General features: G+C 34.9%; 2 protein-coding genes across 5 annotated transcripts in view; one reads left to right on the top strand and one right to left on the bottom strand.

Moving 5' to 3' along the window:
• Positions 1 to 13,596, top strand: part of LOC126852778 (beta-galactosidase) — a 108,201-nt gene that overhangs the window by 75,465 nt on the left and 19,140 nt on the right. The window lies entirely within an intron of this gene.
• On the bottom strand, positions 7,979 to 12,824 carry LOC126852783 (protein yellow-like). The gene is made up of 6 exons (XM_050597943.1): positions 12,759 to 12,824; positions 10,632 to 10,895; positions 10,056 to 10,255; positions 9,603 to 9,810; positions 9,111 to 9,446; positions 7,979 to 8,528 (listed from the first exon to the last, which is right to left on the bottom strand). Exons 2-6 carry the CDS (start codon positions 10,891 to 10,893, stop codon positions 8,338 to 8,340), a joined length of 1,197 nt encoding a protein of 398 aa, XP_050453900.1. The 5' UTR covers positions 10,894 to 10,895; positions 12,759 to 12,824; the 3' UTR covers positions 7,979 to 8,337.

Genomic DNA, 13,596 nt, shown 5'->3' with positions numbered 1-13,596 from the left:
TTCAATTCCCGTCCCGTCCCTTGAAATACTCAAGTCACGCAAAAGCATTACGCTATCATTAAAACAGCCTTGAAACACATGTCGTAGTCAAAACTGTAATTAAAGAGACAAAAAGGGTATAAATAAGTAGAAACGCGTCATTTGTTTTGCATTTATATTTCAACATTTTTAATCTTGTTTCTCTCGACAATTAAACATATTTATTTGTCAATCGATAAATGATAATGAAACCAGCGTTTCTTGAAAAAAGATACATTATCTGTATATAAAATAAATGACGCGTATACTCAATTAATCGTATATTTCACGAGGATATTTTAATTATAAAAAAATCGCTACAGATAAAATTTCTAAACATTTGTCACGGTATTAACGCGACGATTTTAACGACCACGTACACGGAAATTTGAGCAAGCAAATCTTCGCAGTAAGTGCAGACTTGTGTGAGCTGTTTTATAGTAAATTTTTAACGTACCGTGTGGACCCTCCGTAACCCAGGACCCCTCTGTTAGTCCCGCAAGGCTTCGGGATTTCGGTCGATCGAATAAACGAATAAAGCTGTTTCCCATATATGATTCTCCGAGATGCCAATGAAATTGACCCGTACACAAAGATTGACCCTTTTTCTTGCGTATATATATTATAATATATTAATGTCATAGTTCATATATATATATATATATATATATATATATATATATTTTTTATGTATGTATGTAGAATATCTTTCCGAGTCAAAATCTCAAAAAATTATAATGCTGTTTATTATTTTTTTATTAACGGCTTTATCGCAATTTCGACCAATTTAAGCAGCTTAAACAGTTTCTTCCATCGATGAGTCTCGATATCGGTTATTTTGCCTCTTGTAGCCCGCGCTCAATCGTCCCTTACATCGGCGATAGTCGCGAAACGAAAGCGGATGCATGAGGAGAACCGGACGAGGAGATAACACTTCGAGAAACGAGCTCCGGTGCAAGGGAAAAAAAAAGAGAGAGAGAGAAAAAAAAAAGAAGAAAAATAGGAAGGATAGAACGGGGTCGGTAAGAGATGGAACGGACCGTTGGAACACGGTGGATGCGGATGAGAGAGAATCGCGGGAAGGCGAGGGGGAGGGGGAGGAGGAACCGGGGGTGCAGGGCGGTGAGGGACACTGCGAGTTTGGCGGCAGTCGTTTTCCGAGGGATGTTGGGCGGAAGGTTCCCGCGGGGCCTGTGTTATCGCCTCGGCAGGATGACCAGCCCGCGTTATCAAATATTAAACCTACTTGCACCGGCAGCCTATCCTCGACAAGATATCCAAACCTTCCCTGCCCGTACCTACCCCCCCGCGCGACCAACCGGCCCCTGCCCTAACCGACCTACCTACCTACCCCACGTACACCGCATCGCCGTACACACCGGCTACCATCAAAACCTACGCCTAGCCCACTACATCTCTATCTCTCCGCTTGCCGCCCGCGCTTACGTTGTTTGTTCGTCGGGATATTCGTAGCCGGGTCGGCGCGGCGCACAATTCGCCACCCGCTCGCGGCCATTTCGTACTCGAGGTAGCTCGGGAAAAATTGTTTTCCGACGATATTAAGAAGATATCTTTATCCTTCTCCGCGAGAAGGAGAAAGAGCCGAGAGCCTACGAGACTTATCGATACGTTGGCTAATTCCGAAGTAACAAAATCGGAGTAACATCGAGATTGCGTGATTCTTACAAAATCTAATGTCTGCTAAAAATTTATGTATTTCTATTAGATAAAGAGAAGAACTCGAAAGATCGAAATCTGAAAGTGGATTTGAGCGAATAAATCTATCGAAATTGATGAAAAATTATACATCTATAATGTTTCGGTTTATTTTAAATAATTTTTCTCAATTTTATTATTTATTAAAAGTATTATTTTAGCACTTTTTTTAGCAACTTACAATACTATACCTACAAGAAATTATAATTTCTATTGTCAACTTTATGTATATACAGCATATAATTTATTGCACAAATTTTAAACAAATACTAGTTCATGCAAACTTATTATAAAAGAGTAATTAGGTAAAAAATATTGCTATTCTAATTATGCATAAAAATAATGCATAAAAATAGAAATGGCGCACTCTATACAACGTCCAGCTTGATAGTTACAGTTTTACACAACATCTCGTCATATATTTTTGCCAAGCGTAATAACAGCTTTATTAATATTTCGTATGTGTAATTACGTTTTATACCGAGGGTTAAAGTGGACTTTTTAATAACCACATTTTTATCAGTATGCAACTCTTTTTCATGAATGTATTTCGCTAAACTTAAGAGTTTCACGATTAGATCAGATACTATGAGTTTTATAATGTCTTCAGAAATTTTTTTTTTAATTATTTATTTATTAATGTAATAAACATGATAATCATGTAAATGCAAATTACATCAAACTAAAAAAAAAAAAAATACATAAATATAAATTATCAAAAATTTGAAAATTTTAACAAAGTTATAAGAAATATGACAAGTTATTATAGAATAAGTTGATATAGAAATATATTATAGGAATTGAAAAATCAAATGCAATAAATTGGAAATGCTATTTCAGTCAATTGAGTATGAAGTTTTAAAAGAAAACAATTTTTAACATGGGTACATAAAAGCATGGCACAACATATGGAATCTGCAGCAATTTTATAATTAGTAGTAAGTCATCTCTAATAATTAGTTTACAACGTTTATCATTGAATAAATATTAAAATTGACTCAAGTCTTTACAAGTCTTACCCAACTTATTTCCCCCAATGCAAACTAATCGTGATAGATGCGTGCGCTTAGAAAAAACGCGAAATAACAAGACACGCATTATAAAAGAAAATTATCTCGAAAGGTTTTACTTATCGATCTCTCATGTTTTATGAAATAGACTCGATATTGCTCCGAGAAACTCATTATAAGAACGTTATAATTTTCTGTCATCAAAAGTTTCATCGATTTGTTCACGCTTGTGAAATTAAAAGTAAAGGATAAAGATGTTGAAAGACACGGTGCTCTAACTCTCCGTACAAAGTAACCCTTTGTCTACGCCTTTTACATCATTCATTCTCGTATGCTAATTTTGAGACATTATCTCGCTCATTAACGATGCAATTCGTTTATCGCGCAATAAAACTATTTTTTTCATGCGCTAAGTGCATGATAATTATTTTCGCTAAGATTAGCAATAAAATAAAGATTAGATTGAACATTGACAATTATTTTATCATTACAAAAAAAAAAATAAAAAATAATTGTCAAATTTCAAATATATTTAGATAAATGAAGAAGAAAAATGCCCCAACTCTGGAGCAATTAATTACATATTTTATAATTCTGTTCAATTAAGATGATTACATAGATAAGGAGAAAGTGTGCCTGATTGCCATCTAGTAGTATAGCATAGAACTAGGCAGCCGAATATAATATCCATGTACTCAATGATCTTCCCGCGATTCTCAGTCTTTCTCATTTGAAAATATTGTCGGTAGGTCATCGATTTCAATCATTTCTCGATCAATTCGTCCCTAGCTTGCCAATATTTTTCGCAACATTCTGACATTTTTGACAATTCTAAAAATGACATTTCTAAAATTTATTCATTTATTTATTCATTTATTTTCTTATATGTATTGTAGCACATTTTTTCTCACGCAAAGATACACTTTTCTTTGTATTTATAAATTTTGAATTTATAAATTATACCGTGCATCATATAACTCAGGAATGTATTTGTATTCTATCTTAATATCCCAGTCACGTTTCGCAAAAATCATTGACGATCGAGGAATGTTGAAAATGATACAAACTAATAATAAATTACACTACATGCGTTGGATGATAGAAAATTATTAAATCAATTCGCAGAATCTAGCTCGATCGTCGTTTCTGCCGAAACATTTCCGCAGGGTGTCCGTTCGAGAGAGAGAGACCCCGTGCAATATTAAAAACTTTACAAATTACCGCAGCTGAGATCCACAGGACGGTTAAATCCACCACCCTAGATCGTAGATTACAGCAATTGTGGCGGAGAGATAGGAACGCGAAAGAGTACGCGGCGGCGAGGGTGGAAATACGAAGGAAGAGTCTAAAGGAGGGGCGGGGGGGGAGGGGGAGGCTGTGTGTTCGAAACACGAAAAGAATCCACCGGGAGGAAACGCGCGCGGATCTCTCTCTCTCTCTCTCTCTCTCTCTTTCTTTTGTAGGGAGTCCAAATACACGGCGGGAGAAAACATAGGGCCACGTTTCGCCATACAATACACACGTACGTGCACGCGCGACGTTACGCGTGTGTAGCACGTTCTCCGGTCTCGGGCTACGACCCTGCCGCTCTTTCACGCAAACACCAATACACGTACATATATATATATATATATATATATATACACGCATATATACATACTTGTCTCTCACACGTGCATCCGCGCGGGCCACACCGACGCATAGATTGCATACTTATGTCGGCACTGTGCACATAAAGTTAGGGGCGGGGGAGGGGGGGGGAGGGGGCGCGCGCTCTCCTTCGCTGCCGCACAAGAATAAGAAACACGGTAGCATACATAAACAAGAAGGTTGGGGATGCAGCAATTTAAAACGTACCCCGGAATTCCTCCCAACGGAGTCGTAGAGCCGCCCTCTGTATTACGAATTCCTCCCCTCCCCCTCCCGCCCTTCGCCCTTCGTCCTCCCTCCTCCCTCTTCCCCCCCCCTCTCCTTTCTGCCGGTGTCCTCCTGCATCTTACTGGGAATTTCGGTCGTATAAAGTGGTGCTATGGGCGCGCGAGAAGCCGTGTATTAGCGGGATATATCTGTCCGACGATCGTATACCTACCACGAGATCACCCACCCCGCCCTATCGTGGATTTCGATGACGTGTAATCGGTCGTGTGCGCGGGGGATGTTCCCTCGCGCGGATATGTATGCCCACGAATGTGGGTGAATTCGCGAGTAAATTTAGCCCTCCCCGGTATAAGAATATGATCGCGATGCGCGGCGAAAAGTTTCGTGGCCATTTTCACGCCATCGCAAATTGGATCTCCCGACATTCCTTCGTTCACCCTTGCGTCATTCTCATTACACACAGAAATACATGTTTTTTTTTTTAATATTAATAAATAACAGTTTTCAGGAAATATCGAGAAAAAAAAAAAAGATTTGAATTTATTAATAAATTAGAATAATATTTCATGATCTCCGAGCCTCTATAAGAGACGACAGTCAGTTTTTAAATACAGTCTCTGATACGCGCTGACTCTTTGTCCGTTTATACATTTTTCATTTCCATAAATCTACACGAGACGAAAAACAAAAGATTAACGGCGTAATAAATGTTTTCGGACAGCAACATCTCGCTTCCGGCGAATATCTCGATACGCTTTCTTTAACTGAGCGATAAATAGATATTTTTATAACTGGTTGACACGAGGAAGCTGTGTGTTTGTAATTTGGAGTTGGGTATAATGTTATTTAACACAGAATCGTAAGGAATGCGCATATCTCTTCGTGAAATTTTTACGCGAGACTTTATAAATATTCATAAATGACGCACAAAGTAGCGCCTGCGCCATACACATGGGACTGAACATTTCGCAGGATAGCGTTCGCACGGTACGTGGAATGCAACAGTACTGAAAAAAAAGAGAACGGAAAATACAATATCTCATAGTGATATTACTCTTATTATACGTGAAACGTGCGCGCAACTTTCTAGACACAATTCTGGTTAAACGATCTTTAAATAGATGCTTTAATTTTTTTTTTTTTTTTTTGTTTTCTTTTATACACGAACATAATTACGTGGCGATCAGTTTTATCTCTCTCTATAAATAGAAATTAATTTCCCAGGATAAAAATAAGCTGTAATATATATTTTTAATATATATTTTTAAATAGCAGAGAGAAATATAAAATTAGAGGCGTTTGTGTAAAAAAATTTACATATAATATCAAAATACCAACACGTAAGATATTTTACATTTTCCTCGCGATTTATCGGACTTTAAGATGGAACAATATTTTTCAGAGAATAAGGAAGAATTCAAGATATTTAAATTTACAAATTCGCGCAACGGATATTCCATTATAAATTTTCCTCGTGCGACACATTTCTGGCGATATCTATATAATCTGGCGCGCCAGGGGTGGGCCTTAATCATGCTCGCGCTCGCGAAACTTAACCCGAACAATGCCCTCCCCCGGAACCGTCCTTTCATAAGTATTACCTATTATGAAGATCAGGGCCGGTATCAGCGCGCATAAGTCAAATAACGTTAACAATGGAGAATTTCAAGTTACTTGAGCGTCGTGAATCGAGCGATTGAGTGTTTGAGCGGCGGTGTCGCCCGGGGCGGCTGTGTTTGCAGATATAAGGGAGGTTCGTGCCGGGGCGGAGGGGAGGGGGTCTCTCTCTCGGCGAGTTGGGGAGGTTCAATTGGTGGCGGCAATCCTAGTAATGTACCCGTGGGGCTCTGTCAAAGTGCTCTTTGCTAGAGAGCACGACATTGCATTCTGCATTCTACACCTTCATTCTTAGACCCGGGTGGAGGGAGGGAGGGGGGGAGGGAGGAAGGCGAAGGTTTTTGGCGAGAGATACCGGAAGCGCGTCGTCTTCTCCATTCGCGATCTCTTCGTCCTTTGACTTATCGGTAAGATAACAAAGATTCCCCAGTTTTCGGGGAAGGAGGAGGAATGAATAATTCAAACGAGTTGACAAATCGTGAATATTTGAGCGATGGAACAGAAATTTCGGAGCGGGGGAGGGAAGAGGAAAGTGGGGCGCGCGCGTAGAATCGAGCCCCCTCGATACGAGTAGCTGTAAAATGGGCGACAAGATATACATATTGTTTATACAGACGGGGCTACGTGAATCGAGCACGAATATGGGTCCTCTCATGACTCACGAATAATTCATGGAAAATCGTTACTCGCTAAAAAATGTTAGGTAGGAAGAAGGGAAGAGAGGTGGAATATGCATCGTTTGTTAAAAAATGAGATTGTATTGTTTACATACAAATTATTGTGGCAGCCCCGATGGTAGCGATCGATACCGTTACGGGTACCGGTATGCGTAATTTGATTTACTAAAACATATCCCGCGGGAATTTCATCGAATGAATACGCGGGACTTCTTACAACAAAATTGGGATGAGGGAACGATTGGATAAAGGCGGAAGAAGCAATTGCCATTCTTATTCCGCTAAGAGATTACTCTCGCGTCCCTTGTTCTCCGCCGCGTTAATCCGCGTCGTCGCCAGAAATCCGACGATCTAATTGAACGGCGGTGGCGGCGACATTTAGCTGGCATACATTTTAATTCTGCAGATGCGCGGCCTCGAATAGGCCTCTCAGCCTTTTCGCACCTACGCGGATCCCGGCGACTTCGCTTTAAAAACCGACGGCTAAATAATGTATATCACAGTGGCGAGAGCGGGCGGTAAAACAGTTATAAAAACACCGGCAACTACGTTAGGATCAATTATTTAGAATGTACGGCTTCGTAAAGAGAGAGTAGACCAGTCGTAAAGGGGGCGGAAGAAAGTAGCGCTCCTAGGACGGGTTTGACGGGAAGGAAGAGAAGGGAGTTGGAAGCTCTGGGCGGAAGCTACCGCGGGAGTTATAAAGGTTGCAGTTAAAAGTTCCGTGAATTATCAAGGGATTGACTGGCTAAAGAACGTAGCTGACGCTCATTTTAAAATGACGCATTGAAATTTCAATTACGAAATATATAATCCACCGCGGACGATAATACGTTCCTTCTAATTGTGATAGCGGCGCTTTAATTCCTCCCGAACAATTGACTTTCAAATGGGCCGCGTTTATCTATTTATCACAAGTTGCGAAGTAATGAATCGATCCTTGTTTTTTATGTTTTTCATATTTAAAAAATAAAGAATTTTTAAGAAATAAAAGAGAGAATGCATACGCGCTTGTCCATGGGAGAGAGTGAGAAGGAGGACGGCGAGTTTATACAACAAGCATCTTCTTCTTCATTTGTTAGAAGAATATTTTTATTGCATTTCAAACATATTTATGGAAAGTTATATAAGAGAATTCGTTTTTTATTAACAACGTAATTTAAAAAAAAAAAAAAACGCGTCAATCACGATAGGCGATAAATTAAAAAAATAATCGAGAGATTATTTATAGTTTATTTATAGTTACGTTTGTGTAGATGTGTTAACATAAAAGTAATATAAGTATTTGTCATACACTTAATATTTTTTAATTTATTACATACATAAAAGTATAGTCTGTAATATTATGCATGTATATAATTAAATAATAAAATAGAAAGATATTTTTTTTTTTGTAATCTGACTTTGACTACTTTGCTGTATTATTTTTTGCATAAAGCCGTTAATGTTCCGAGATCAGCTGAAGTAATGAAAAAGTTTGTGGTCGACGGATCAAAGCTGTCAAATAAAAATTTCTGTAAATTATTAGAAAGCACGTATAATTTTCGAGAATCGTCGTCGATAGCTATATCTTGAGGAAACACCAGTGTCGTGTTGTCCTGTGCCACCAAATCTGTAAAGAAAATTTATGTAACAATGCACGCTAATATAACAAACTTATGAAGCCAATAAGCGGATTATATTACTTGTTACTTAATTTAAAGTAATTTATTTAAATTAATTTTTTTGAAAATTTTTTAAGTGCCATATATAGTGCCTATTTAAGATTTACTTATCGGAGCACTTTAATAAAGTATGTATCTCTCTGATGTTTTTGCAAAGGTGAACTTTAGAGACATCTCTGATGAATTGTATGAACTACAGCTTTGTAGATCGCTTTAACGTTATGACATTTTGTCGAAAAATGATACAAATCGAAATTAAATTCTTTTGAAATTTATTATATATTTTTGCGAATTATTTTTAAACGTTGCGCTAGAAGATAAATACGTAGTTTGTAATTTAATTAAAGTTCAATAAAACTTCTTATCATACGCGGAAAATTTTATCGTCTTGCTTCGAAAGAAGGATGGAGAATACAAAACAATGATAATAACGAAAAGTAGTAAATGACGTAAATATAGACAACAACAAGGTAAATATATAATACAATAAACAGAGAGAGCTAATAAATATTTTTCTGCGTTATACTCACTGAAAGTTTCTGGACTTAATTTTATCGTAGTATCCCAACACGCTATACCATTTCTATTTATTTGAGTAAAATAGTCGATACATGTTTTTGAATCGATGATGGAAGATGGTCCTTGAGTCAATGGTCCCTTATTACCAACAATATGGAAATTATGGTGATTCTTCCCTTTTTTCAATGTATTATCTTGTAAAACATTCGTAGACACGGAAAACTCCGTGATACCCGACATAGCATGAAAATAGAGTGTTCTGTATCCATCATCGCGAATCCGTGACAGAGACATTCCGAAAACACCGTCAGTCCATTGGAAATTATAGCCGCTAACATTGTAATCACCTGCCAACAGTTAGCAGAACAACACAAATATGAAATAATAAAATATATTTTGATAAAGAAAAGTCTCTTGAGATTTCTCGAAAAAGAGAATTTAATCGCGTGAAACTGGACATGGGGAAAAAAAAAAGCATACTAACTATTTTCCAAATACGTTACCATTTAATGGATCGAAATGAAAGAAATGATGATTAATCCGCCAAGAATCATCCTTTTCCCAACTGTATACCACTATACCGTATTCGCCAAAGTCACTCATGTAGGCGTAGGCATTGTCGCATTGTCCGGGTGCAACATCGACCACAAGATCGGCGATGAAGCTATCCGGTTTTACGTCTGTATCCTTCAAAATATATTTGCGAATAATCTGCAAATATATAAGTGCATACATTTATGCCAGTGATCTTAACAAGCGCAATCAAATAGCTTACATAGTTTGATGACAGACAAATACATTTTTAAAATATTATTAACAGTCTTGTATAAATTCATACACTTTTATTATCACGCAGTGATTTATATAGCAGTTTATATTTTTTATTAGAGGCCAAGATTAATAGGTAAATTATTGTATAATAATTAAAAAATGGTATACACGTCGAGAAATAATACCTTATCCGTTTTCAAATCGATAACAACAAGCGTCATCGGTCGTACAACGGTGAAATTTCCCAAAATATCGTTTACACCTGTATCGAGACCCCACATGCGATCGCAGGCATCGATTCTGACGCGAAATATGTTTACGAGGCCGTCAGATGAATGAATGTTATTTGCTTCGAGATCAGGATACGGTGTTAAAATCGGACTGTCTGTTACAAATATATAATAATTTTAATAAACTTTTTATTAATTAAAACTATTTCTTTATTGTAAGATATTAATATACTTTTGATATTCCTCGAAGGATTTCTTTAGACTTGACTTTTAGAAATTTTCATTTTCCAAATTTGTTTCATTAAAAAAATGTTCTCTCACTGCATCCGATTGTAAAAGAAGTTTTTTAACATTTACTTTAGTACTTATTCTTTTTTTCTTTATTTTTTTTTTTTTTTTTTTCTCAGAATTTATTATTTTCTCTCGCGCACAAGTAATAAATTTTACGTACAAACTTTTTGTATTATAAAAAAAACGCTCAATACGATTAGTAAAGTTTGTTGTTAAATTATTATTTTTTCTTTTACTTACGTGCAGCGTCGATCATTGAAAAGCTATTTAAATTAGCTAAAACGCCATTTTTCCATCGCGGTATTGTGACGAACATTTTTTTGTGCCAAATGGCCAAGCCGAATGGTGTGTTATTATCCGGGATATAATCGCCGGAAGCGATGAACTCGTTTCGGATGGTTTCATTTGGAAGTTTGAATTCGACCTTCTTCCACGAGTAAACTGTATTGAAGGTATGGCCAGTTGCCGTGGCCAGGTAAGCGAGGAGTAGCAAATAGAACATATCTGCGAATAAAAATCAATTTTCTTGCAAAACAATAATGTAATAGTAAATAATTCTTAACAGAATAAGACTAATTATTTAGAAATTATCTTAAAATAAAACATATGATCATAACAACAGATGATCATAAATACTTATTAATTCTTTAATGCAAAACTGAATATTAAATATCATTTATAATGCATCGTAAATGATGTAATGATTATCAAATATTCCTAGAAATATTGTGAATATATTAGGCTAATAATTTACACTTGGATATTAATTCAATTCTCGCAATCATGACGAAGCCATTTATATAAAAAAATGTGACTAATGATAATAACGATTACAATTATTTATCGAAAAATTAATACGCAAATTTTTTGAACATGAAAAGATTTGGTTTACATTTTTAAATCTAATCTTCTTGAGTTTTCTTCGTTTCTTACTTTCTGCACGTTTCAACACAAATTGCCAAGTTCTTAGAATTATTTTCATCGGTTATTCTGCGTTTATAAAATTAATTATATAATTCTCTCTCAACTCTTTATATCATATAGTTACTGAGAAACATTGAAAATATATATTTCTATGAATTTTTAAAATGTTCCAAAACACAAAAATAATTCTTCTCTTAATTCTGAAATATAGTTCTCTTAATTCTTTATATCACTTTTTTATTATATGATATTATATGATATTATATCACTTTATTCTTATATGATAATTCTCTTTCTCTCTCTCTATTTTTTTTTCCTCCCCTCCCTCCCTCCCTCTCTCTCTCTCTCTCTCTCTCTCTTCTCTTTTCTCCTTTTCTCTCTAATATATATTATAAGGTTCATATTCTTAATATTCTATATTAAATTGCTTTGCATCACATTACAATTAGACCGGAATATTATATATCAATGTTAATATGATAATGAAATGTAAAGCAGTGCCCAAATATATTTACCGTTAGTACGCCTTCGGCAAAATATTCAAATCAGAGCAAGTATTTACTTATAGGAACCGGATTTCTGGGTTCTTAGCTCAACAGCTGCAGAGTTTTCAGTGATGAAAAAAATATTGAAAGCCGAATTTTTTGCATTTAAAAATAAACTCTTTTGGAACTAAATTGATGGATGTAAACAAATGACACTTAAATGCAATTTAATTTTTTATTTAATATTATATGTGAATTCTATTTAAATGAAACTTTGATATTAACTTTGATATTATAAAATTATTATAATTATATTTAATAAAGTATAATTATAATAGACGAGTGTTTATACGACCAAAATTTATTGTTTGATTGTTCTATCACGACATTTCGACCATATGGTTTTGGTCCTTATCAAGTGAACTGCGTTATAATTAAAAAGTAGAAAGAGAAAAATCGAAATGTCAAACTGACATTGTGTCAACTATGTTTGGGATACTGAGAACGACTCAATATATATTATTATAATATTTTTAATATTAAATATCTTTCAAAGCTGAAGAACATATGATTCAGTTAAATTTCAATTACAATTACATAATATTGGTGTTATAGTCGATTTTTAAGAATTGGAACATAAAATAGAAGATTAATATTCTCATACACATATTATTAATATATAAATGTAATAAATTTTGCTAAAAGAAATTATTCCCGTTCGTCAATAATAATTTTTGTTTGCTTATATAAAAGGTTAACAAACATTTTTGTTTTGTAAAATCTATTGTTTATAAAAATAAGTATAATTTTTTTTTAACTAAATAATATTTAACGCGTAGAATAAATGTTGAATTTTGCAATTATTAATTTGCATTATTAATTTAAAGATATATTTATTACTCCAAATTTATAAAAAACAAGATTGTTATAAGCGATTAATGATACCAAAATTACTCACTGCTTAATCGGTTGGCCCTGCCTTCCGTGGGATGATGAAGTGGAATGACGTCTGGTGTAGACTGTGTCGCTGGCTTTTATATGCCGATACCATGTTTCAATGACGAATATTAACGAGTCTTTGTTGAAATTGCTGATGCTGAAGGAAATGCATATAGTATCAACAATGGAAAATAATTTTTTTTACAAATTGAGAACTTTAGAAAATTATATTAATTACCAAATTACACATTTTTCGATTATTTTTTAGCTAGACTTTAACAAAGTCCTGTCTTGAAATACAATATTATAAAGTAAAATAAAATGTTTAATAATATAGAGAAAAAAATCTTTCGTCATTTTTGTCAAACAAAAATTAATTTTAGAAAGATGAAAACAGTTTTCGTTACAAGAACATTTTATAGTTCTTATAGTCACCTACACAAAATCAAGAATTTCAATATTATTTCAATTACTATTTGTATATTATCTAAATTTATTCTCTTTATATCATACATTGTTCATGTTGCAAAAATGTCGGGCGGGAAGTTATTTTATTTTATCCAATTTAATTTTTTATATCGGCAAAGTTAATGCTTTTTCTTTCATCGTTGATAATTGTGATTATGACTGTGCGCGCATCGTCTTATTTTTATTTCCCGGACTAAAAGATTACGCGACAATCGTTAAGTTATTCGCTATTTGCTTACTTATGCAAGTTAAATGAAGGAATTATCTCGCGCAAAGTGTTTGTCTATTATGAAACAATTGTAAACATCTCTAAGAATTATGTATGGCAGGGGAAAAGCTGGGAAAATTAATTTTATGCAACATACATAGGCAAATCAAATATAAATCAG

This window comes from Cataglyphis hispanica, chromosome 11 (genome assembly GCF_021464435.1).
Source record: "Cataglyphis hispanica isolate Lineage 1 chromosome 11, ULB_Chis1_1.0, whole genome shotgun sequence".
Classification (NCBI taxonomy): Eukaryota; Metazoa; Arthropoda; class Insecta; order Hymenoptera; family Formicidae; genus Cataglyphis; species Cataglyphis hispanica.
This window is presented reverse-complemented; position numbering and strand designations above follow the sequence as displayed.

What these genes read in the sequence shown, in the direction of transcription:
- LOC126852783 (XM_050597943.1), bottom strand. Translation starts at nt 10,893, where the DNA reads ATGTTCTATTTGCTACTCCTCGCTTACCTGGCCACGGCAACTGGCCAT. An exon ending in TCATTTCGATCCATTAAATG is followed by an intron (nt 9,447 to 9,602) that starts GTAACGTATTTG and finishes AACTGTTGGCAG; the next exon opens with GTGATTACAATGTTAGCGGC. An exon ending in ATTAAGTCCAGAAACTTTCA is followed by an intron (nt 8,529 to 9,110) that starts GTGAGTATAACG and finishes TTTTCTTTACAG; the next exon opens with ATTTGGTGGCACAGGACAAC.